The 25,544-nt window shown below is 43.7% G+C and overlaps 1 protein-coding gene across 6 annotated transcripts in view; it reads left to right on the forward strand.

The window, feature by feature from the left end:
- Positions 1-3,902: 3,902 nt before the first annotated feature.
- The window catches only part of RAD51 (RAD51 recombinase), a 140,370-nt gene continuing 118,728 nt past the window's right edge, over positions 3,903-25,544 (forward strand). For 2 of the 6 annotated variants that reach the window (XM_029598564.1, XM_029598568.1), the window contains exons 1-2: positions 3,904-4,039; positions 21,772-21,873. In XM_029598564.1, coding sequence (XP_029454424.1) covers positions 21,796-21,873 — 78 coding nt within the window. In that variant the 5' untranslated portion in view covers positions 3,904-4,039; positions 21,772-21,795. The other 4 variants (XM_029598567.1, XM_029598566.1, XM_029598569.1 and 1 more) reach the window with 4 other exon arrangements.

Below are 25,544 nucleotides of genomic sequence, written 5' to 3' on the forward strand. Positions count from 1 at the left end.
CCATAGCTCAGCCTTGTGAGCTGAATTTAAAATCTTTGCTATTACTAGCCAGGGCCTCCCTGATGCCAAAGATCTCACTCCCAGCCGGTGAGCGTGCTCCACTACCAGCTTTCCCTGCAAATGAGGCAGGGCAAGCACTTCTGGGAGCCAGGATTCTAATAGAGAACATAAAGACCTTTCCTCTATTGCCTCTGGGAAGCCCAAAAATCTTAAATTGTCCCGACGGGTTCTGTTCTCCAGCTCTTCTACCTTAGCCTGCAGGGCCCGTATGTTTTTATCTCCAGCCTCCATTTTGACACGTGCATGCCCCATGGATTCCTCTAGCTCTAAGATCCTGGTTTCAGTCATGTCCAGCCTAGGAGGGATCGCTGCTAGTGAGTCTCTCACCTCCCCCAGCTGTGTGGTAAGCAATGTCAGCTTTTCATCTAGGGCTTCTCGGATCGCTAATTTTATTTAATCAATAGTGAGTGGTGAATGGGGGGGAGGGAGACTTACCGTTCGCCGTGGCCGCCATCTTGTTTTCAGAGGTCTGTTCTTTTTCTTTTCCTTTTTTAATGTTCCTTGCCGTCATCGATGGCCGCGATTTCCCCCGATTCTGAGCCGCGGACATGCACACTATCCCCGACTTGTTTTTAAATGCAGAAAATCAGTGTTTTTGCGGGCAGATTGAGCGCGATTGGTGGGGCGAAGTCGGAGCCTGGAAGAAGTGCTACCTTCCGGCTACCACATCACGTGATCCCCCCACTGGCCTCGATTTTAATTTCTTCAGCCCGCCTGCTTGGTCTCCGGTGGGGGCTGAAGAAATTAAAATCGAGGCCGGCGGGGGCCGAAGAAGTTAACACCGGTGCTGCTAACCGCTGCCGGAGACCAGCTGTTCAGCAGGGGCCTCGATTTTAATTTCTTTGGTCCCCGCCAGCCTCTATTTTAATTTCTTCCTGCCCCCGGCTTGGGCTCCAGCGGGGGGCTGAAGAAATTAAAATTGAGGCCGGCGGGGGCCAAAGAAAAGAAGATGGGCGTTGCCCAGCCAGCCCCCGCTTGAAGCTGGCTGGGAGGCACCCATCTTCATTTCTTTGGCCCCCGCCAGCTTGGTCTCCCACGGGGCCTGGCTGATCTTCTTTTCTTCGGCCTCCGCCGGCCTCGATTTTTATTTCTTCAGACCCCACTGGCTTGGTCTCCGGCAGGGGCTGACTGGGAGGCGCTGAGGCTGGGCTGAGGAAGAGGCACGCGGTCGAGACCACGTGACCAGCTAGACCGGTCCACCGGGGGAAGCCCGATCCCCCAATAGGTAAAACCCAGGGGCGGATTGGCCTATTTCCTATATGCCGATGACATTCAGATCTTGCTTCCCATTAGAGATAACATCAATAATACTCTAAACCGATGGGAATCTTACCTGATGGAAATAACATCTATCCTCACCCAAATGGCACTATCGCTCAACCAGAGCAAAACGGAAATTCTTCACCTCTCCAGAAAAATGTCAACACCCAACACTGACCTCACAACACTGTCCAAATACAATACGCTCACAACGGATAGAGACCTCGGAGTCACCTTGGACAAGGAACTAAACTTTAAATATCATATCAAGACACTGATAAAAGAAGGATTCTACAAACTACAAATCCTGAAGAAACTCCAATCCCTACTACACCGCCCCAGACTACTGGACAGTACTACAATCCCTCCTTTTCGCCAAGTTAGATTATTGCAACGCCCTCCTAACAGGCCTACCCGCAGCCACCCTCAAGCCCCTCCAGGTCCTTCAGAATGCAGCTGCGCGATCAGTAACAAATAACAAAAAAACGGATCAGATCACGCCCACACTCAAACAACTCCACTGGCTTACCCGTCCCTTTCAGATCTCAATACAAAATCCTCATGCTCATCCACAAAGCAATCCATAATGATAAAGCTAGATGGTTACAGGGACCTCTGTACCCCTGCAACCCTACCAGGAATCTCCACTCAACCAACACAGGTTTACTCACTACTACTTCCATTAAGGAAGTGCATCGAGTCTCCACAAGAGAACGCGCTGCATCTATAGGAGGCCCTCACCTCTGGAACAACCTCCCAGCTTCTCTCAGAACTGACCCCTTGACACTGTCCTTCTGAAAGAATCTCAAAACCTGGCTCTTTCGGAAAGCATTCCCTCCAGATAGGTAATTTCTGCTACCCCCTCCCCTGGTACTGCCAGTTCCCCTCTCTGCCACTGTATATAGTAAGTTATATCAGAACATATTATTGTTAGAAAAGTTATTATGTAAAGCAAGTTATATGTACTCAGTTAATCTGTTATACTGTATCATGTCATAAGGCTGGCCTTAGACATCCTGTTGTATGTAAACCGGTGTGATATGTCAAATCGAATATTGGTATAGATAAATAAACACATAAATAAAGGTGAACCGGTATATGTAGTGTACTTGGATTTTCAGAAGGCATTTGACAAAGTTCCTCATGAGAGGCTTCTAGGAAAAGTAAAAAGTCCTGGGATAGGTGGCGATGTCCTTTTGTGGATTACAAACGGGCTAAAAGTCAGGAAACAGAGAGTAGGATTAAATGGACAATTTTCTCAGTGGAAGGGAGTGGGCAGTGGAGTGCCTCAGGGATCTGTATTGGGACCCTTACTTTTCAATATATTTATAAATGATCTGGAAAGAAATACGACGAGTGAGATAATCAAATTTGCAGATGATACAAAATTGTTTAGAGTAGTTAAATCACAAGCAGATTGTGATAAATTGCAGGAAGACCTTGTTAGACTGGAAAATTGGGCATCGAAATGGCAGATGAAATTTAATGTGGATAAGTGCAAGGTGATGCATATAGGGAAAAATAACCCCTGCTATAGTTACACAATGTTAGGTTACATATTAGGTGCTACCACACAAGAAAGAGATCTAGGCGTCATAGTGGATAACACATTGCTTTTTTGGTTCCCGCAGCACACTGAACCGACGATTTCAAACAGAATGTTGGGAATTATTAGAAAAGGAATGGTGAATAAAACAGAAAATGTCATAATGCCTCTATATCACTCCATAGTGAGGCCGCACCTTGAATACTGTGTACAATTCTGGTCGCCGCATCTCAAAAAAGATATAGTTGCAATGGAGAAGGTACAGAGAAGGGCGACCAAAATGATAAGGGGAATGGAACAGCTCCCCTCTGAGGAAAGACTAAAGAGGTTAGGACTTTTCAGCTTGGAGAAAAGACGGCTGAGGGGGGATATGATAGAGGAGTTTAAAATCATGAGAGGTCTCGAACAGGTAGATGTGAATTGGTTATTTACTCTTTCAGATAATAGAAAGTCTATGGGGCACGCCATGAAGTTAGCATGTGGAACATTTAAAACTAATCAGAGAAAGTTCTTTTTCACTCAATGCACAATTAAACTCTGGAATTTGTTGCTAGAGGATGGGGTTAGTGCAGTTAGTGTAGCTGTGTTTAAAAAATGATTGGATAAGTTCTTGGAGAAGTCCATTACCTGCTATTAATTAAGTTGACTTAGAAAATAGCCACTGCTATTACTAGCAACAGTAGCATGGAATAGACTTAGTATTTTGGTACTTGCCAGGTTCTTATAGCCTGGATTGGCCACTATTGGAAACAGGATGCTGGGCTTGATGGACCCTTGGTCTGACCCAGTATGGCTTGTTCTTATGTTCTTAACCACGAAACAAGTCTTTGTAAATGCATGACTGATTCATTCCTCGGTTTTTTTTTTTAATTCAATGCATACACAATTTTGCGAAACAGTTTTGTGCATAACTGAGTTCGGTTCTTTAACAATAAAAATCAGAAAGAGGCGTACTCTAGGACCTTGGAGAAATCAATACAGTAGGCGAAGGAAAGGGCCATCCTCGGCTTCCCTGAAAACCAGTTGCTGGTAGCAATGTGTGACGTCATCACAGTTTGGCGGGATTTTTCACAAATGAAAAGTGAGCTGTAGCGCGAGAACAGACAGTGCGGAAGGTTTCGGTTAGAAAGGAACTGCAGAGGCCGTGTAGGCCCTGTCGCGTTCGAAGAACGGGTGAGATCCGACCTGGGGTATAGTGACTGACTCGAGATTGTACTGGACCCTCTCAAGGCGGAGCGCAGGGCTTACGTGGTTAGAAGTTACCGCTTCAAAGGGGATGGGAAACGGGAACTCTACATGTCCCAGCCATACTCGTCACTCGGTTTGGGGGTCACGGTCTTTTCCGGTCCCATTATTGGTGGGGAGTGTGCCCTACAATCGTTTGAAGTGTTTTATTTTGCTCGCACAGTAATGCGGGACGCTAATGGCATATTGGGATTTGTTAGTGATGGTCACGTGGGAGTGTCAGGGACCTAACCCTTGCTATCGCCGCCGTTAAGGGGGCTGCATTCGTGAGCTCCCGAGGAGTTTATATTTAAAAAATAATTGAAGCGGGGATTTACTGCTGTGCTGTTCTGTAGTAGATGTGTGCTTTTCGCTTCATTTTTGTTAGTCTTTGCGTTAACTCTACGAATTGGTGAAATAATTTGGCTCTCTTAACAAACCTAAGCACCTTTACTTGCTTCTAAGGTAACTGCGTTAGTTGTAATGTTTTTCTATACTGTATAATTATAACGCCTTTGCGACAATCTCAAAGTAAAAGGAAGCTTGTTTATGCGGCAGTTACCATATTATATACAAAACTCGGCTCTAGAATAGTAAATATTTTTCATTTCTAGCTTTGAAAGCCATTCTATAACTATGTAGCCCCTATTCCATCAGCTAGTAGGACTGTGACCATGTTCAGACCAGTTATGTAGCCAGAACAGGTATTTTGGCAAGGCCTAGGTGGGCGTTAGGCATATAGAAATGAGTGTGCTATTTGGACATTTACAACTCTTCCCCCCCCCCCCCCCCCCTTTCACATGGTGTGAGAGACTGGTGGAGGAGAGGTTTTGAGTCTAAATTGGGGATGACTCTCTCTTCCTAACCCACTTCCCACTCTGTTCCCAGCAATCTCTCAAACCTCCTTCTCTCCTGCTTCACTGAACATGGTGTTGAGCTTTGCTAAAGGTGCCCCTGGCTACTTAAAGGCTAAAAGCAATAGGGTCTCAACCAAAATTTTGATAACCCCCAGAATGATCATGTAAAAACATACTTTCTTATTTAAAACTTGACATGACTGCAAATAGTGTTACTAACCAGAAACTTCAACTGCCAGGCACTTTAAAGTAATACCAAACTCTACTACAAAATCACTCCAGATCTATAGAGTAAACCTGACATACCATGATAGTACTAACTCACAGAACATGCACAGCAAAGACACTACGTAGAAAAAGGTAGCGCTGGAAATACTGCAACGGGCAAAAGAGCAAACAAGCTGGCCTGCTACCAGTTCTTAAACTACACGCAAGCAAAATAACTCAGCTTGGTCATTTATGCAGAGCACACTTACCTTTACCTCGTAGAGAATAAATGACCACAAACTAAATATGTAGACAAAAATTAGAGTGGAAAAAAACTTCCTCCGCTCCCCACACCGCCAAAAAAAAGACAAACTGCAAGTAGTGCAGCCCTGTAAACAAAAAAAAAAAGTGAAAAAAACCCTTAGTTTCCTTACCAAAAGGAGTGTACCAAATTCTGGGGAGGTTCAGAGTAGGTGAGTGGAACTTGATGTTTTGACTCTTCAATAAGGGAGTAGCAGATGGTGTGATCTAGCAATATATAAACCTTTGCCTTCATCTTAAGTGATGGTTTCTTAGTTTCAATTTCCTGAGTTGTGCAGTCCCTTTTGTTTGTTTTTTGGGGAAACAAAAATGATGCTGAGTTTTTGTTTTTTTTAACAGACACCTGAGTAAAGAGAATTAAAAATGGTGTATTGGCCCTGTTTTTGGTCCAGAGTTTTGGAGGTGTTTGTTGCTGAAGAAGGAGCTTATTTTTCCATCCTTATTTTCTATCATTTAGTTTCCCTTTTTTCATTAAGAGTTGTTGTCTGTGTGTTTATTCACTGAGAACCCTAGGGCTTAGGAACTCAGGTTTTTGTATTCTGGCGGCGTGAATTCTTTCACCAAGAAATAACCTGAGGAATAGCTGTTCATCCAGTAAGGAGGAGTGAAGATCATTTTTTCTAAGATTTTCCAATAGGGACCCAGGTGAGAGTTGTCATGAAAGAGAGGTGTAAGATCAGTATCCTACATGGGACTGACTGGAAGGAAAGAGAATATTGAAGACTACTGGCAAGGTAGTAGAAAAGTGGGACTTTTCAGTTAAGTAATTAGGATTATTAATCTGTCCATTTTACAGTGGGAAGACTCATACAGATTTTGGGCTTTAGAAGGTTTACACTTTCTTCAGATCTGAATAATTGGAAAGGAGAAGTTAAATTATCAAGGGATTGGCTGTTACAAATTTTGAAGATACTGAAAGAGTAAGGTCACAAATTATTTTCTTAAATCTGTAATCGGAGACATCATCAAAGATCTGTAAACATTTTTCAACAATTTGATCAACTATCAAAAAGTTGGAAACCATTGAGCTTCCAGTATGTTTACTGCTGCCATAGATTTAAGATATTATCAATACTGTTTACAAAAGGGCATAGTTCGTTGTTTTTTTTATATATATAGCCATTCCCAAGGGTCTTGAAGCTAAGTTCCCCCCACAGGGGGCCTTGGACCACTCAAATTTAAGCTATCTTGGCAAACTGTGGCAAATAGGTTTTAATCCTTGATTGTATGCCTTTGGGTCCAGTATCCAGGCTTTATTCCAACCAGGGGTTACAACAGAAACAAATTTTCTCCTTTACTGATAAAAATATTAAAATGTATTTCTCGCTTCACTGTTTGCGGTAAATTACTTAAGCATCCATAATTAAAATGCAGACAATATAAATTCATCATCAAGGTGACAGTAACAAATCAAAATTAGACGGACACCTGTTAGCCTGCTGATTCAAAGGTCTGCTGAAAAAATAGGCTTTAATGTGCTATTTTTATAGCATTTTATTGAAAACAGGAATCATAATACAGTTATTGTTTAAACATTAACAGTCAATATGTTACAGCTTTTCATCTTTTCACCCCCCCTCCTTGCTGCCTCTCCCAAATAAAGGTAAATTCTTAATTAAATAGAATTTAATTAAGAATTGACCTGCTATATCTGCTCAAACTACACACCACGGCCAGACCCATTAGGGAGGCTTATAAAGGATCTCTACACGCCCCCCCAAGCAAAGTCGTACACCAAACAACTATCAGAGAACGGGCACTCTCAACAGCGGGCCCTTCAGTCTGGACCGCCATACCCCCGGACCTCTGGCAAGAAACTTGTCTCCTAACTTTAAAAAAAAAACAACTTAAGACATGGTTGTTTGGTCATGCCTTCCCCTATCCCTAAACTAGCATCTCGTTTGTATAATCTACCTAGCACTTCTTAAGCAAAACCCAGACAAGCCATACTTTTGCATAAACATGACTTAGATTAGAGATAGGCCACTCTAGCCTCCCTAAATACATTTCAGTATTTAGTAGTTAGTACCTAGCTCCCCTTCTTCTTTTCCATTCCCAGTTGCATTCCCTTGTTTTATTGTAACTTTTTCTTCATCTGATTATGGTTTAATGTTATTTTGTTATTGTTAAGATCTCTGTTCTCTGTAAACAGAGTTGATTTGATTTGCATCAAGAAAGTCGGTATATAAAAGCTCTAAATAAAAGATCGTGTTATTATGAACCATTAAATAGCCAGAAAGGAGTGGAATAATGGAGTATCAGAAACCTTCATATAAAAACGATTTAGTGGTTAGCAGATTCCAAATAGAGTGGAAAACAGTAGGTCTGTGATATTGTAGCACTGTTGTTTTGTTCATAGTGCAGATTGTGTCCATTCGGGCCAGAAAGTGGTGGAGTACAGTCCATTCTCCAGGAGTGTGCGGTCTCCATCCTGGTTGCCAAACAGATATGATGAATCAAGGGCTGAGGAGATTGCTTCTCATTGTCCAATTGATGATTTAGGAGTGCTAATTCTTTTCAGTTTGATGTTAGAATTATAGATTCTGGACAGAATACTTGCAATCTGCTGCCAAAGATGTTGCAGTTTTGTACAGTACCACCACATGTGTATAAATGTACCTTTAGAAGAATAACCTTCCAGCAGTATTCACATATTTTGGAGTTAAATTTATGTAATTTTTCCAGGGTGACATACGACCTGTATAGCTCTTTATAACTGTTCTCTATCAACAGTGATGAGACAGATTTTCCTTATTGCCTGAAACACCCTTAACCAGGTGTCTTCTCCAGGAGCATGACCTAAATCATGTTCCCAGGCTTTTAAGTCGGAGGGTTTATCCTTCATTTTTCCATTTAACAGTTTGTAAATTTTCGAGATCACCTTTTTCATGAGATGTGCTTGTGAACAGAATCCATCAAATAAAGATATCTCGCTCTGGAATATGTCTTTGTCTTTAATGTTAGATATAAAATGTTGAATTTGCATATAAGCGAGAATTTCAGAGCTTGGTAAATTTTTATTTATTTTCCAGGTTCTATATGCCGTCATTAAGATAGTATCCATCATAATGGTTTACACAATGTTAAATAATCAATAAAAGTAGTTTCCTAGCGTGTAGCAGATGGACTCAGGACTTCTGTTATAATGTAAACCGAAATGATATGTAACTTTGCTACATGAATTTCGGTATATAAAATTGTTAAATAATAATGGATATAGTGTACTACTGATAGCAGTTGGAGACAGATCAGATTTCAATCTGCCGTAAGTCCTAGTACATATACCCCTGCAGGAAGTGCAGCTCTTCAGTATTTTCCATCTCCATAGCAGTTCGGGACTCTATGCACGCTAGCACAGCGTTAGAGTAATTTACCAAAGAAAACCAAAGCAAGAAGAAATTTTTACCTCTACAGGCGAGCCCCGCTCTCCTGCGGTGATACCCCTTGGGTCCCTCCCCAAGTTGAGAATTCCCTAGGTGATTTCCGCGATCCCTCGGAGGTAAGCCTCGGTCTGACGGCCGACCCTCGGCGTGGACCTAGCCCCCGACCTCGGGTGAGGCTCAGAGGCAGCGGGTACAACTTAGAGTGCGGCGGTGAAAGTATTTCCCTCTCCCCCCGCAGCCGGAGACCGCCTGGAACGAGACCGGGAAGCACTGAGGTCTCCGAAGCTTGAGGAGTAACACAGGTCGCCAGTGGTGCCAGTGCCACCGGGTTGATCTGCCTTAGCAGGGCTAGACCCCGGTCAGATCAGAGGGTCCTCCCATGGAGACTCTCCGAGGAGGTCGCCATATTGTCCGCGTGGTTGCTGTCACCATCTTGCCCTGTCCGCCGCCCCGACCCGTGCGCACAAATATCTTGTGTGCACAACGTTGCGCGCCCAAATATCGTGCGCACAAGCGATGCGCATAGCCACATGCTTACTGTGCAGGGCGCATAACTTCGATCTGTGCGCACAACAGCGCGCACATCTCTCTGAGCACGTACCAATCCTATGCGCACAACTTCGACGCACCGGAGCGCATAACTAAGCTACCCAGGCCCTGTATTTTACGTGCATAAGCTATGGCACCACCGGAGATGAAGCTCAGGGCCTTTGCCCAGCATGCCACATTAGAGCTGCACAGCACGAGGAGGCCATGGCCCTGTGCATACAGTGCGAGGAGGCCGCGGGGGATCCAGCCCATGGCCCTCCCCAGCCGGTACCGGGTTCCAGCTTCTTGAACAGTATGCCGAACCTAGAGTCCCCCAGCGGGAGCCTCCCTCAAACGGGGCTCCCCAGGGACACAGCGTCTCTTAATTTAGACCCAGCATCTATCTCCTGGGTGGAATTCTTAAAAGGCCTGCATACCTTCGTCCACATGCCTCCGATAATACGGCCACAACTTCTGCCAGAGGACCTCAACATCCCCAGACCCTCTTTGCCCAGAGAAGTGATTCCACCGCCCAGAAGCTCCACCTTCGGGGACACGGACAACTCAGATGAGGATTCAGAACCCCTGGAGGAAGGGGAACTCCCCTCAGGGAGCGAGCCCCCACCGAACCATGAGGCGCTTCTTCACAAAGGACGAGCTTCCAGACCTGGTCACACACAGCTGGAAAGAGCTCGGTATCCCAGGCACAAGTGCCTCGGGGGAACCTAAGACTAATCCCCTCCTAGAGGGACTCCGTCAGACCTCCCGTCATTTCTCACTATTACAAGCCATCCAGTAGCTAATTGACCTGGAATGGGAAGCCCCGGAGACTACGTTCAAAGGGGAGTGTGCCCTGGCAGCCATGTACCCTCTGGATCCAGCTGCCAAAGATTTCCTGGAATGTCCGAAAGTGGATGCCATGATCTGCGCGGTCTCGAAGCGCACTACTATCCCAGTTGAGGGAGGAGCAGCACTCAAGGATGCTCAAAACAGACGTCTGGAATCCATCCTCTAACATTCTTTTGACGTCTCTGCTATGTCTCTACCGATAGCGGCCTGCTATGCCGTGGTGACATGCGCCTGCTTATCACAGACCAGGAACAACACTCCCAGAGAAGCCCTGGAACCAGCAGTATCATTCCTCACGGATGCTGCTTGTGATCTGGTGCGCACCGCAGCTAGAGGAGTGTCATCAGCCGAGGCAGCCAGAAGACAACTCTGGCTCCAAAGCTGGTCAGCCGATGCATCGTCCAAAACGAGACTCACAAGGATGCCCTTCAAGGGAACCCTCCTGTTCGGAAGCGAACTAGAGAAGTTAGCTAACAAATGGGGCGAATCCCCACTGCCGTGGCTACTGGAGGACAGGAATAAGAGAAACTAGCGACCCTTCCCCCGAACTTCCAGGGGCAGAGGATCACAGCGCTTCAACCCGTACAGAAGCACATATCAAGCAGCTTGCCCCGTAGGCAGAAGCCAGTCCTTTTTGGAACAAGCACAACAAAAGGGGAGCCGGCTCAGGCCCAGGTCCCAGCTGCACCCCACAATGAAAATCAGCCGACCCGTCCAAAGGAATAAGCCATATGGGGCAGACTTGCCCTATTCTACCAAAGATGGGTCGAAATAACTTTGGACAAGTGGGTCCTAGCCATCATTCGAGGGATATTACCTGGATTTCCACCACCTCCCTCCGGACAAGTTTGTGGAATCCCCCTGCCACGACCCTTCCAAGAGGATGGCAGTGGAAGCTATACCGACCAGATTACTAGCCTTAGAGGCTACAACACCGGTTCCCGCACAACAAATAAATATTATTCCATCTATTTTATCGTTCCCAAGAAAGAAGGAATGTTCCGGCCCATCCTGGACCTCAAGTTGGTCAACCGCCACCTGAAGATTCCTCTCTTCTGCATGAAAACCCTACGCTCGGTAATAAGGGCGATACAACCGGGAGAGTTCCTTACATCCCTGGATCTGTCAGAAGCCTACCTACACATTCCAATCCATCAAGAGCATCAGCGTTTTCTACACTTCACGATCCTGGATCACCACTACCATTTGGGTTAGGCACAGCACCCCAGACATTCACCAAAATCATGGTGGTAGTGGCAGCAACACTGAGGAAGGAAGGAATCCTCGTACACCCTTATCTAGACGATTGGCTGATCAGGGCGAAATCCCCAGAGGAAAATCACCAGGCGACCAACAGAGTCAAAATTACTGGAGAGCCTCGGGTGGGTGTTCAACACAAACAAGAGCTGCTTGCAACCCTCCCAATCTCTAGAATACTTGGGAGTTCGGTTCGACACCAAACAAGACAAGGTCATCCTGACACCGACAAGGAGATCAAAACTGATGACCCAGTTGTGAATACTGTTGAGCGAGCTTCGTCCCACGGCATGGGACTACCTCAAAGTCCTCGGCCTCATGGCATCCACACTGGAAGTAGTGCCATGGGCAGGAGCTCACATGAGACCCCTACAGCGCTCACTACTATCACAATGGAATCCGCTGCCCCAGAACTAGACCGTATGTCTTCAGCTCCCGGACAAAGTTTGGACCCAACTACGATGGTGGCTACAAGAAGGCCATCTGAGCCAGGTAGTGAGGCTATTCTCACCAACCTGGATCCTGCTCACAGAGTCGGAGGCTATCACCATGACGCTGACACATCAAACCGTGCCTGCGCGCCAACGGATTCAGTCAGCTTTGGCGCGCCGAAACATTGACACGCGCACTAGAGGCGCCGGGACCATCGCAGCTGAAGCACTGCCAGTAGCGTTGATGAATTAGCCGACGTGCCATGACCATTATTCAGTGCACCGAATACATAGATGCATGTACAGATGGCACAGATGTACCGATGTGTACGTCGGCGGCTAGCGCTTCGACGCACAAGCTGGCACATCGATGCGCGCATGGGGCGCTTCATCAGATGGAAACACAGGCTGGCGCGCCGACACATTGACGCGCGGTTGCACCAACTGATGACACCACGCGAGCAGATGCCCTGGATCGGCGCTGCAGATGCGCCGTGACCTGCCTATAACTAAGGCCACCCTGCTCTGTGCTCACACAGGAACATGGACACGAGCAACGGAGGCCAAATGCGCCACATATCGGCCATTGCTTGGATGCTGGACGAGCCGCAGCATCTATGCGGGCACCGGTCGAGCCGAATTTGCAGAGGAACATCTTAAGATGGCACTGCGGCATGCTATTCTGCACACCAACCGCCTGCTAAAATCATGGTGTTAGCTGCAAAAAAAAAAAATTAAATTAAAAAGAATGAATAAAATGCAGAGTCAGCCAAGTATGCGCCATGGCGCCCATGTGTCGGATTGCCTCACAGCTAGAGGGACGTGCGCCTACTCATCGTTAGTACCTACAAATGTGCATTAGTGACAAAAAAATTTTTTTAATAAAAAAGAGAAGAACGGAGTCTCGCATACTGCAACCCGTTCCGTCCTTGACAGTGTTCTGCCACCAAATAGGGTTGTGTACTTCATTCGCATGCTAATCACGGTCACCACACTGAGTCCTGTTCCACGTCAGTGAAATACTAGGCATTCCACAGCTTTCTTGCGGTGCCTACGGAACCGGTCCCAAACTACAAAAGTCCACTTGACTACCTTAATGTAGTACTTCCAAAAAACAAATTTCTCCTTTTTGTCACTCCCTGGTGGTTCAGTCGACAATGTAAATGGCTCATAAATCCAAGCCACACTGCAAGTAGTAAATCACTGGATAACTTTTCAAAAAAAAAAAAAAGGGCAGCATAGACCATTGCATCTAAAATAATCGAGGCCTCCCTTCAAACCATCGCGCATATCTTGCGTAGGCTACGAAAAAATCCATTTCCGTAGGTTTGCTGCCTCTTCTCAGACTTCAGCGAATGCCTGGACAACCGGACGTCTTGCATGGTTGCGTTTGACCGCCATAAGAGACGTGGTTCCCGACATAGGGAAGCTTACCATACAGTCTAGCATTTCTATACCAACATCAATTCACTGAACAGTTCACAAGGCTTACAAGACAGAGAACATCAACCCTTTTCATTAACATCTCATCAACGTCCATCTATAGAACAACGTTACTTTTAAGTCTTGGCCCACTGCCGAGCATTACAAAAAAAAGACCTTAAGCCTCATTCCCATTATAAGCCAGTCTCGCTAACCATCGTGACTACATACTAATCAACAGGCATAAAGACAGCGGATTATGCTGCAACTGCCGAATCCTCAACGTATATATATCTTAAAAAAAAAAACCCCTCACAATCTGAGTAAGGGCAGGAATGACTTGAGCGCCAGGCGAACCGCTTGGGCCTCCAGATAATTGATGTGCCATTGAGATTGGACTGGGGACAATTGCCCTTGAGTAGACTGATTCTGGCACACCACCACCTGCGTACATACTTCTGATGAGTGACGCAGGTGACCCAATCTCCTTCCAACCTGGAAGCTCATCACTTTGGATCGTTGGGTCTTCTCCATTATAGAACACCATTCCTCTCTTCATTTCTCAACCTTACCAGGTAGTTGCACAGAAACATGTCTCCCACCAAATTCCATACTGAAGGAAATTAGTGCTCTTCTCCAGAATCACTGCATTCAGAGAATATTCTACCAACAGATCTATTGGGGAGTCTATTCTCAATATTTCCTAATTCCCAAGAGGTCAGGAGGCCTATGTCGCCGACACCAGCCCAACAGCCTGACTTATAACTGTTCTAGCAACTATGTATATAAACAAGCGCTAAACCATGTATATAAATTATTAAGAGAACGTTTACAAATTATCATGAGGACCGCTCCTTGCCTCCCTCGCATACTCCAATGTATATTATAATCTTTATTCCCCCTTCTTATTTCCTACTCCAAGTTACACTTCCTTGTTATAATGTAACTTTATACTCCTTCAAATTGTCTCTACTGTTTGGTTGGTTATAGTTTCTACTTGTTCGATGTAAACAGAGTTGATTTGATTTGTATCAAGAAATTCGGTATATAAAAGCCTTTAATAAATAAAATAAATAAATGTCCCATCCTAGACCTCCGTTCACTCAACAAAAATCTCTAAAAAGACAAGTTCAAGGACTTCCTGCAAGTCCGTTCTTCCATTTCTACGACCCAAGGATTGGATGTGTTCCCTGAATTTGAAGGATGCACATACCAATGCATCTGGATTCCTGGCCCTACCTATCTTTCTAGGCAGACAACCAAGCACTACCAATATAAGGTCCTTCCTTTCATCTGCCCCCAAGGTCTTCACAAAAGGTCTGGCAGGAGCACTGGTGCACCTTTGTCATAAAGGGGTGCAAATTTTCCCTATCTAGACGATGGGCTCTTCGTAGCACCAAATCAGACTCTCCTACAGCACAATCTACTACGAACTATTTTCCTGCCTAGACAATCTAGGCCTCCCAGTAATTTACGAAACATCACATTTAAAACCAACACAAACTCTACAATTCATGTGAGCAGAGCGATTCGGGAAGGCCCGAATAGCTCTGCTGGATGGCGCAACAAAAACCCTCCATACAGCCCAGGCTCCAAAACAGTATAGTATAGAGTGGTGTTCTCCTTGACTTGTACAATATGCACCCTATAGAAAGACATGTGCATGGCCCACAATTTAACAAAAATCTTCCCCCTACCCCGGAATCTGCTACCGGTACTTAGCAGATCAAAATAGCTAATAAGCTGGGAGGAAAAGAAAATAACATCATCCCATGAGCGCCAATTAGCCTTAGTAGTATCATCGCAACTGGAGACTGAAATAAAACATAGAACTAACATTTATGGAACTGGTAATTGAAGTTGCATTGAATCAGATTGTCCAAACATGAGAGGGGCCATATTTGATCATAAGAAAAAGCAAGCTGTTAGCAGAGCTCAGTTAAGAACAGTCAGGTAGATTCAACTGGTGGCTTCTGAGTGTCTGAATGCCGTTTTAGCCAGCTATTTCTGGCCCCAACACGTTGCCATTTTGGACGTAGGTCTCTGGAGGTAAAGCGCGTGGTATTTGCCACCGGTGCAGCTTGGGGGATAAACCCCCGGTCTTTTTTAGCTGGATCGCTGCATCTGCGGCCTTGAATATTCGTGCAGAGACGCCCTCCCACGTGTATAAAAGGCCAAATGGATGGAGCCATCTATATTTAATACCTGCCTTACGAAGAAAGGCTGTGGCGTCCTTCAGTTCCTGCCTGTTCTGAAGAGTGGCTTGAGAGAGGTCCGCATATACTGAAATATCTTGATTTTCCCAGGTCCTGCGCATTTGCTTCCTGGCTTGAGTGGCTATTTTCTCCTTCAGTGTATAATCATGGAAACACACGATAATGTCCCTTGCCTGATTGTTGTTGGGGGTTCGCAGGGCCCTATGAGCCCTATCGAGCTTTATAGTAGACGGTAGCTCCTCCGGTGGGTTCTCGCTGCTTTGAAGCAGGAAGGTACAGAAACAATGAATGAGAACTGTGCAGTCACCATTTTCTGGCGTTTCAGCAAAACCGCGAAAGCGGAGGTTCCCCCTCCACGCACGATTTTCTAGATCAGCCAGTTTAGCCTGAATGGCCCGATGATCGTCTTGCAGATCTGAGTAAGCCTCCTGAAGTTGTTTAGTAGATTCAGCTTGAGCATCTACCTGGTTATCGATGTCGTCTACCCGGCAGCCTAGGGTAGCCATCTCCTCTTGAAATTCCCCCAACATATCTTGCACCTTTTTCTTGTATGCCTTGAGGTCTTTGCGAAGGACTCCAAACCACTCGCAGAATTCGGAGCGGGTCGGCACTGTATCATCTTGAGCGGGAAGAGCGTCCTCAGCATAGGAACTGCCATCTTGTGCAGGCTCCTTCATCGGGTGCACGAATGCGTTGCGTCCCCGCTCTTCAGCTTTCTTATAAGAGAAGCTTTGAAAATCGACTGATTTCCTCTTGGCTGCCATCCCGATAGTATTAGAAGTCAAAACGTGCACTGTTAGGAAAGTGTGTGGCCGGTTCAGTCCCAGATATCTTAATTTTTTGTTCGGCTTAAAGAGGAGCTCACGGTTTAAGCGGCCATTCAGCCCGATGACGTCACTTCCTCCCCAAGACAGTGTGTTCTAATATCTTGATTGATGGATAGTATATTACTCTTATAGTCTTTAATTTTTAGGATAAAGTTTTGGACTGTTAACTTTTTCAATTTGCGAGCTAGCGTTTTACCACTTTATCGCCTCCTTCAAAATATTCCTGTTCTGTTAGATCTAGGAGGTAGGCCATCCTAGAGGATTCCAATCATTTTAGATCTTCTCTAACTTTAGAAAGAAGGGATAATGTATCTCTAGCTATGTTCATTTGGTGTTTCTGGGATAGAAGTGCAATGGTCCGGTGAAGCTTTAAGCAAGCCTCCTTTCTTTGTGTTTGAGGAATGTATTCCTGGAGATGAAGGTGCCTCTGATAAAGGCCTTAAAGCAGTCCCATATTATTATGGGTGATGGGACTGAGTGTTCATTGTCTAAAAAGAAATTCTGAATGACCTTAGCGATAGATTTGTTATAATCAGGATCTTGTACTAGGGACTCATTGAGTCTCCAAAATCTTATGCCTGGGTCCTCATGATCTAATATATCTTTCCATACCGGGACGTGGTCTGACCAATTGATTGCCCCTATGTCAACTGTTTGAATATTATGTATAATTGACTTATCCACCAGGAGGTAGTACAGCCTGGAGCATGCATTGTGAGGTGTAGAGTAATACGTATATAATTTAGAGGTTGGAAAACATGTCCTCCAGACATCAATAAGATGGAGATCATCCATCAATGCCCGAACAGCATTAAGATGTGCTTTTGCAATTGAAGAAAACACTTAGAGGTATCTAGATTGGGTGAGATAGATACATTGAAATGACCACCCAGGATTAGATTACCCAACGTGGAAGTAAGCAATATCTTGTGCAATTGTGTATAGAACCTTCTTTGCTCTTTGGGGCATATATATTAACTAGCGTGTAGTTGATACCATTCACTGCAATATGAGTATTAGATATCTGCCCATAAGATCCTCAATTCTATGTGCAATCACAGATAAAATTTTTGGAAAACATGCATACTCCAGCATATTTTGAAGCTTTACTCAGGGGGAGAAAAATATTTGGGAGAGTTTCTTGGAGCTAAGGAGATATTCATATCTTCTAGTTGTGTGTTTCTTGAACAAAGATAATGTCAGCCTTTAATGTTTCCAGCTCCCGGAACAGGATCTTTCTTTTATAAGGGGAGTTAAGTTCTTTCGCATTGATAGAAAGTATTCTAAAAGGAAGCATCTTAATTATAAGTTTTGTATTGATTAGTAGGAGCTTACAGGTTTAGATCAGACTCACAGGGGAAGAAACAACATGGTAAGACTCCCCAGATAACCAACATGTAGAGAGAGTATCCTAGTAGACCTCAGTATATCATCCATTTTACACATGTTCATAATGGTTTTTTTTTCCTGACAATATCAATATATATAAATAAGAAAGAAAGGAGAGCAGCTTCCCCTACGTATATTACATCCCATCCCCAGTTAAGTGACCTGCAGTAACCACTTGACAGGTCGTTTCCACTATCAAGAACATAAGAACATGCCATACTGGGTCAGACCAAGGGTCCATCAAGCCCAGCATCCTGTTTCCAACAGTGGCCAATCCAGGCCATAAGAACCTGGCAAGTACCCAAAAACGAAGTCTGTTCCATGTTACCGTTGCTAGTAATAGCAGTGGCTATTTTCTAAGTCAACTTAATAGCAGGTAATGGACTTCTCCAAGAACTTATCCAATTCTTTTTTTAAACACATCTACACTAACTGCACTAACCACATCCTCTGGCAACAAATTCCAGAGTTTAATTGTGCGTTGAGTAAAGAACTTTCTCCGATTAGTTTTAAATGTGCCACATGCTAACGTCATTGAGTGCCCCCTAGTCTTTCTATTATCTGAAAGAGTAAAAAGCCGATTCACATCTACCCATTCTAGACCTCACATGATTTTAAACACCTCTATCATATCCCCCCTCAGCCGTCTCTACTCGTCAACATTAAGGGGTACTATTGTCAGCAGCGAGATGGTGTCTGATCACCATCCAGTCATGGAATACAGCTTAATTAGCATAATACATTTTATCATCTCTTAAATCTTTGTCAGCATATTATGTATTTAAGAGAGACATTGTCACAATAACAAGACAGGAAAAATGACAGTGTCGGAAGGCTTAATTGTTAACTGAGAGAGAACCTGATTTTGTGGTTGTCCACTGAAATTTGCAGTTCAGTAACAGGTGGTCTTTGTTAGGCATGGGTCCTCCTAATTGATGCCGGAGTCTGTTTTGCTGCCCAACTCTCTGCCAGAGAGCAGGTCTTATATTGTTGGATTTTGTAATTTTAGCTGAGTGACGAAGAGGTAAACCCTCTAAAGGCTAAGATAGCAATGGCTTCCTCCGATACATGTATCTTGTGGTTTGATCCTTCTAGAGAAAAGGAGAGGCCAAATGGGTGTAGCTATCTATATTTTAATATCTTTTCTTAAAAAGGTTGTTACTACTTTTAGCTCTTGCCGGTTTTGTAGACTGGTCTGGCAAAGATCTGCAAAAACTGAAATGTCTTGGCCCTCCCATTGCCACGAAGCTTATCTCATGGCTTGTGCTACTCTCTCTTTAATGCTATAATTCTGGAAGCAGACCACTGTTTCTGCTGCAGTTTGGTATACGAGCTCTTAAAGCACGATGAGCTCTATCAAGATTAGTGGGGACCTGCAGGGCTTCTCCCCACAGGTAGCACCAATACCCCCTCAGCCCAAGGGTCCACATTTGCAATACTTTTTTTTTTTTTTTTTTAATTCTATCTTCCAATCTTAATATCGGGTAACTCTGAGCCAGGAATTTCTTCAGACTGAGAGAGCACGTACTTACGGAAACGGGAGACCAAGTCACTGCAGTTTTGATTCTTCGGCGATTCTTTAAATCCTCTAAATTGGAGGTTGCTTCTTCTCGCTCTGTTTTCAAGGTCTGCTGGGTTTTTTTTCTTTTATGATCATGTTGTCATCTTGTAGTTCAGCGCATATTTCTTTTACACACTTGGCCGTTTCAGTCTGCTGGTCGAGTCATGTGTCTAGATCGTCTACTCTGTGGCCTAGTGATGCGACATCTTCTCTTATTTCCTCCATTCTGGTGATGGGATTTAATGTCTTTCCTTAGCCCTTGGAACCATTCCCGAAACTCTGCCCGTGTCGGGAGGTCTTTGTCTTGCGTTTGCAGTGTCGGAAGTCATAGATTTCTCCTTGGGGCCTGTTTCATCATCGCCATTTTTCTTTGGGTTGCAGGTTCTCGTCTTCCTCCATGATAGAGGCTCCCTCTTTTTGGAAAGAGAAGCGCCGAAAGTCGCAACCTTTTCGCTTGGCCACCAAGCTAGTGTTCCAATTTCTCATCAGTATCGTTCAGAACCCTGATATTTGTAGCTCAAGGCAGCGATGCGTTTAGATTAGCTGAATGGTGAGGGGAGCGCCAGAGTTAAGCTGCCATCTTTGCTGGTGACGTCACTTCCCCCCCCCCCCCCCCCTTAAGGTACTTTTTAAACAGCATATGGCATTCAATGGAGTATAGTTGAGCAGGGAGTGAGGCCTGTAACTGAAAATGTGTTCTCGTGGACTGCTTATTTATTGATCCACTTTTTTACATTTCAAAATGGATTACATTCAAGTACTGTAAATATTTCCCTGGTCAGAGGGCTTACAATCTAATAGGGAGCTGCAACGTGATAAGGCTCTAATGCACCTAAGCAGTGTATGTTGTGCAATATAGCCCTATTGTGGTGATATTCCATGATTTATATGCGATTTGTTACATAGCTCTACTCAAATTCCCTTTCCTATTACAAGCTGCTTTGCATGCAATTTGTATGCATGAATTTTTCAAATCCATGCAAAGCAGCTCATTAATAGGCAGTTTGTTAATAACTTATTGCGGCAGAGTTAGAAATTTGTTAGCCATGAAAATTTAACACTTCTGGAGGAAACAACGTGGGAGCCTCTGACCCCAATGCAAGAGTGATTTGGCACTTTTGAAGTTAGGGGAAAAGGGGGTTCAGGGGTGGGGGCTTGGGTTTCCACTTAAAAAAAAAAAAAAAAAAAAAGAATCCAATGATTTTTTTAAACTCTTGTGGAAGGGGAGGTATAATGGGTATCCCTATACCCCAATGGTTCTGTATTGCTATTTGTGGGGGAGGAAGTGGGGTACACCATGCTGACACATTTGTAAGGAAAGGGAAGGTGGGGGGATATACTATTTCATTCTGACATGGGGGGGGGGGGTTTCACCGGGCAAATACTTTTTTCTGTTTTGTACATTGGGTTGAGTGGCAGCCCTGGGGTGAGCAGGGGATCAACTTTGATCCCCTCACACCTTTTTCCTTTTCTGAGCCGTGGTTTGTTTGTTTTTTTGTTTGGTATGGCCCTTTAAGGTGATGGCAGTCATCGCATCTAAAGGGTTAGTGCTGTATTCTTTTGTTGTGAGACATCACAATAGAGATGTGCATTGTTTGCTTTTTAAAATCATTTTGGGCTTTTTCGGGGGCCCTGTGGGAAATTTCATTTTTTCCGTGACTCGGGGGGGGGGGGGGGCGCCCCGATTTTCAGGTTAGTGCGCACTTTCGGGAGTTAGTGCATGCTAACTCCCGATAGCGCGCACTAACAAGTCAAAGTTAGCTCCCTAACCTGAAAAACAAATTTTTCCGAAATTTTGGAAAAATTGCATTTGTTTTTCGGTTCCCCCGAACCATGCCAAATTAGACAATTTCATTGAAATTGCCTAATTCGGGAAAAATGAATACACATCTCTAAACAATACAGCCATGAGTTTTTGGGGGAAAGGGCCCACTATTGCGGTGCCATTTCCTTCCCGAATGATAGTACAAATCCTCCTATGAAAAAAAACGTTACAGTTTAGTGGCTCTAGGTCTGTTTGATCCTGAGGCAATGGAGGGTTAAGTAAGTTGCACAAGGTCACAAGGAATGGCAGTGAGATTTGGACCCTGGTTTGTAGCCTGCTCCAGTCAAATGAACTAATTTGCATAATATTGACACTTTCACAGGTGTGTAAAATGAAATAAATTTATAGCAACTAAGGACCAGAGATTTCCATCCTTTTGATTTTGAAGAAGAGAGAGATATCCGGGATAATAACTTTTGGCCCTTGAGTGTCACAGGAAAGTCTGTTTTCAGAATAACCTATTTTAAGATGCAGCTATTGTAATACTGTCTTCTATCGGTGGTGATTCATAACCCAAACCTCTGGTTTGGGGAATTAATATCCATTGTCTAAGTAGCAGCCTAAGTGTGTTTTTTAGTTATATTTTGGTTTTCTTCCTCTCCTCTTAGGTATATTGCATTCGCCATTGTGGAATGGCCATGCAGGTGGAATATGAAGCAAATGCAGAGGAAGAGGAGAACTTGGGTCCTCAACCAGTATCCAGGTTAGAGGTATGTGATGAACATCTATTCTGAGAACTGAATACACAATAAAAAAAAATCTGCTTCTGGCTCTTGTACTCTAACAATTTTGCAAGTATTCTAAAAGGTACATTCTATTGCTATAAATGGAACATTGAGTGTTCATTTACCAAAATTTTCAGATTTTGATAGTCATGTGATTGTGACTAGGAAGGTTTTACAAAAATTAGGGCTTTTTATTTGCATGTCTTGAGGTCTATGGGGAAACACTGCTACCATGGCTACAGCAAAAGAAGGAAGATGGCACTACAAAGTTTGCAAATTATAATTTTCTGTTGATAAGCAGGCTGAATTAGCCACGCTCCATGGAGTGATGTCATCGGGCAGCAGGTTGCGGAGTTGTCATTGTCAGTTAAAATTTTTATATACGGAGCATATGCGAGTATTCCCGCATTAATGATAGTTTCAGAAATCTCTTCAGTCTTTTTTTCATTCATGCTTCTCATGGACTCAAGCTCTTCCTCTGTCTCTTTTTTTTTTTTTTTTTTATTTAGCATTTTATATACTGAGGTATAGCAGAGTTGCCTTCACTCCGGTTTACATTTATAACAACTTGTTACATTAAAAGATTTTAAAATTTAAATTTAACAATAAAATGAGAAATGGCATATAATAGTATGAACAGAACAAGATATACACAGGGTAGGTACACTGAATAGGTAAACAGAAATATCTGAGTTCAAATCATAAAAGGAGGCATCTGTAGCTTGAAGCAGGAGAGATTGTCCAAAGGGGGAGATTGAATGTTAGCAGGCTATGGGATTATAATTTAAGATCATTGAGTGCTGTCCTTAAGAGTTTGGCTGAGTAGCCAGGCTTTTAGGTCTTTTTTGAAGGACTTTGTTTTCTTGACTGGTAAGGAAATGAGGTAACGAATTCCATAACTTTGGGCCAATGATGGAGAAGGCTCTGTTTCTGGTGGAGGATAGTTTGGCATGTGGAAGTGAGGGAATCACAAGTTGAAGTTTACTAGTTGTTCTTGTGCGTTGAGAGCAATGTATATGTATAATGTCATCAAAGGCAGTGTAGTCGGCTTTATAGATTGCTTTGTGAAGTATTGAGAGAACTTTGAATTCTATTCTTTTCTCTATTGGGAGCCACTGTAGTTGGTTGAGAACAGGTGTAATGTGATCAGATTTTCTTTTACCCGTTAAGACTCTGGCAGCAGCATTCTTTTTTTTTTTTTTTTAAATTTGTAAAATTTTTTATTGAAACGAAAGAACAGGTTTAACATACCATATATGATAGCAGCAGAACAACAGAACTCAGTCCAGTAATGCCATATAAACAAGTATAAACTGTCATACATTGGAAACTGCGACAGATAAACAAATCAGTAGTCTGCATATTAGAGGTAGAGAACCTGAGATGATATCAGTGCGGTAGTTTAATATACCAAGCCCCCCCCCCCCCCCCCTCCCCCAGCCTCAATGGTGTGTAGTTTAGGAAAAGGTAGGGAGAATCACATCACAAAGGGGCAGATGGATATGTCTAAACAAAAGGTGAGTAAAAAAGGGGTCCCTACAAACCCGGAAAGTCAAAGGTTATGGACGAGTGCCACCGTTGGTAGGGGCGCCATATCATGTCAAAACGTGAAATCTTTTTGTGCTTAAATGCTGTGATTTTTGATGATAAAAAAATGTTATGCACCCTGTGTTGCACGTCTGCTTTTGTGGGAATATTGGGGGATCTCCACAGACGAGCAATTTCACAACGGCAAGCAGTGAAAACAAATTGAACCAGTCTATTTTGGTCCGCAGAAAGCCCTATTATTTTAGCACCCAATAACGCCTGCGCAGCCGTGGGCATTGGCATCTCCGGCAAAAAATCCCATATCCAGTGGAATATTGCACACCAGAGCCTCTGCAATTTAGGACAATCCCACCACATATGATAACTACCCACAATCGAACATAACCGCCAACATTGATCTGGGTAAAGAGGTGTAAACTTATGTAATTGTACAGGGGTCATATACCACCGATATAGTACTTTATAAGAGTTCTCAATGAGCGAGGCTGCTATGTAGCCTTTACCCATGGTGGCAGCAGCATTCTGAAGTAGCTGCAAGGGTCTTAAGGACGTTTTAGGTAGGCCAATCAGGAGGGAGTTGCAATAGTCCAAACCAGAAAAGATGAGGGCTTGTAGTACTGTTTTGAAATCATGGGGGTGAAGCAGTGGTTTTAGGTGTACTCTCTCAGTTGTATTTCTGTCCTATTTCAAAACCAAAAAGGGCTCTGGGGGTGATCTGGGAAACTATAGACCAGAAAGCTGACTTCAATGCTGAGAAAAATCGTGGAAACTACTATAAAGAATAAAATCACAGAACATATAGATAGTCATGATTTAATGGGACACAGCCAACATGGATTTGCCCAAGGGAAGTCTTGCCTCACAAATCTGCTACACTTTTTTTTGAAGGGGTGATTAAAGATGACCTGGTAGATGTGGTGTATTTGGATTTTCAGAAGGCATTTGACAAAGTCTCCCATGAGAGGCTTCCAAGAAAATTAAAAAAAAAAAGTCAATGGATAAGAGATGTCCTTCTGAGGATTGTAAACTGGTTAAAAGACAAACGGAGAATAGGATTAAATGGTCTGTTTTCACAATGGATATGGTAAACAGTGGAATACCTGAGGGATCTGTACTTGGACCTGTGCTTTTTAATATATTTATAAATGATGTGGAAAGGTTATGATGAGTAAGGTGGTCAAATATGCAGATGATACAGAATTATTCAAAGTAGTTGTCACAAGTGGATTGTGATAAATTGCAGGAAGATTGGGCATCCATATGGCAGATGAAATATGTCGACAAGTACAAGGCTGATGCTTATAGGGAAAAATAACCCATGCTGTAGTTACACAAAGTTAGATTCCATATTAGGAGTTACAACCCAGGAAAAAGAGCTGGGTGTTATATGAAATCATCGGCTCAGTATGCTATGTTAAGAATTATTAGGAAAGGAATGGCAAATAAAATGGAAGATGTTGTCGTAATGCCTCTATATTGCGCCATGGTTGCATTTCTGGTCGCCATTTCTCAAAAATATATAGTTGCACTAGAAAAAGTTCAGAGAAGGGCACGGAACGGATCCCCATTGAGGAAAGGCTAAAAAGGTTAGGGCTGTTCAGCTTGGAGACAAGACGGCTGAGGGGGGATATGATAGAGGTCTACAAAATCGTGAATCAATTATTTACTCTTTTTCAGATAAATCAAGTACTAAAGGGCATGCCATGAAGTTAGCAAGTAAAACATTAAAAACGAATCTGAGAATATTCTTTTTTACTCAACACACAATTGACCTCTGAATTCATTGCCAGAGGATGTGGTTAAAAGTTAGTATAGCCAGGTTTAAAAAAAGGTTTGGATAAGTTCCTGGAAAATTCCATAAACTGCTATTAATCAATAGGGTATAGCCACTGCTTGTCAGCATTAGTAGCACAGTATCTATTTAATGTTTGGGTACTTGACACTGTCTCCTCAGTCTTCATCTTCAGAAGGCTTGGAGGATCTTCCACTTCCACTAAGTCCAAAGGAGCATTCATAATCTATCTCCCCATTGCCTTTTCTGCCTTCAGATACTTTTCCATGGGACTACCATCTGAACACACATCATCACTGGAGGACATAATCTATTA

This window comes from Rhinatrema bivittatum, chromosome 4 (assembly GCF_901001135.1).
Source record: "Rhinatrema bivittatum chromosome 4, aRhiBiv1.1, whole genome shotgun sequence".
Classification (NCBI taxonomy): Eukaryota; Metazoa; Chordata; class Amphibia; order Gymnophiona; family Rhinatrematidae; genus Rhinatrema; species Rhinatrema bivittatum.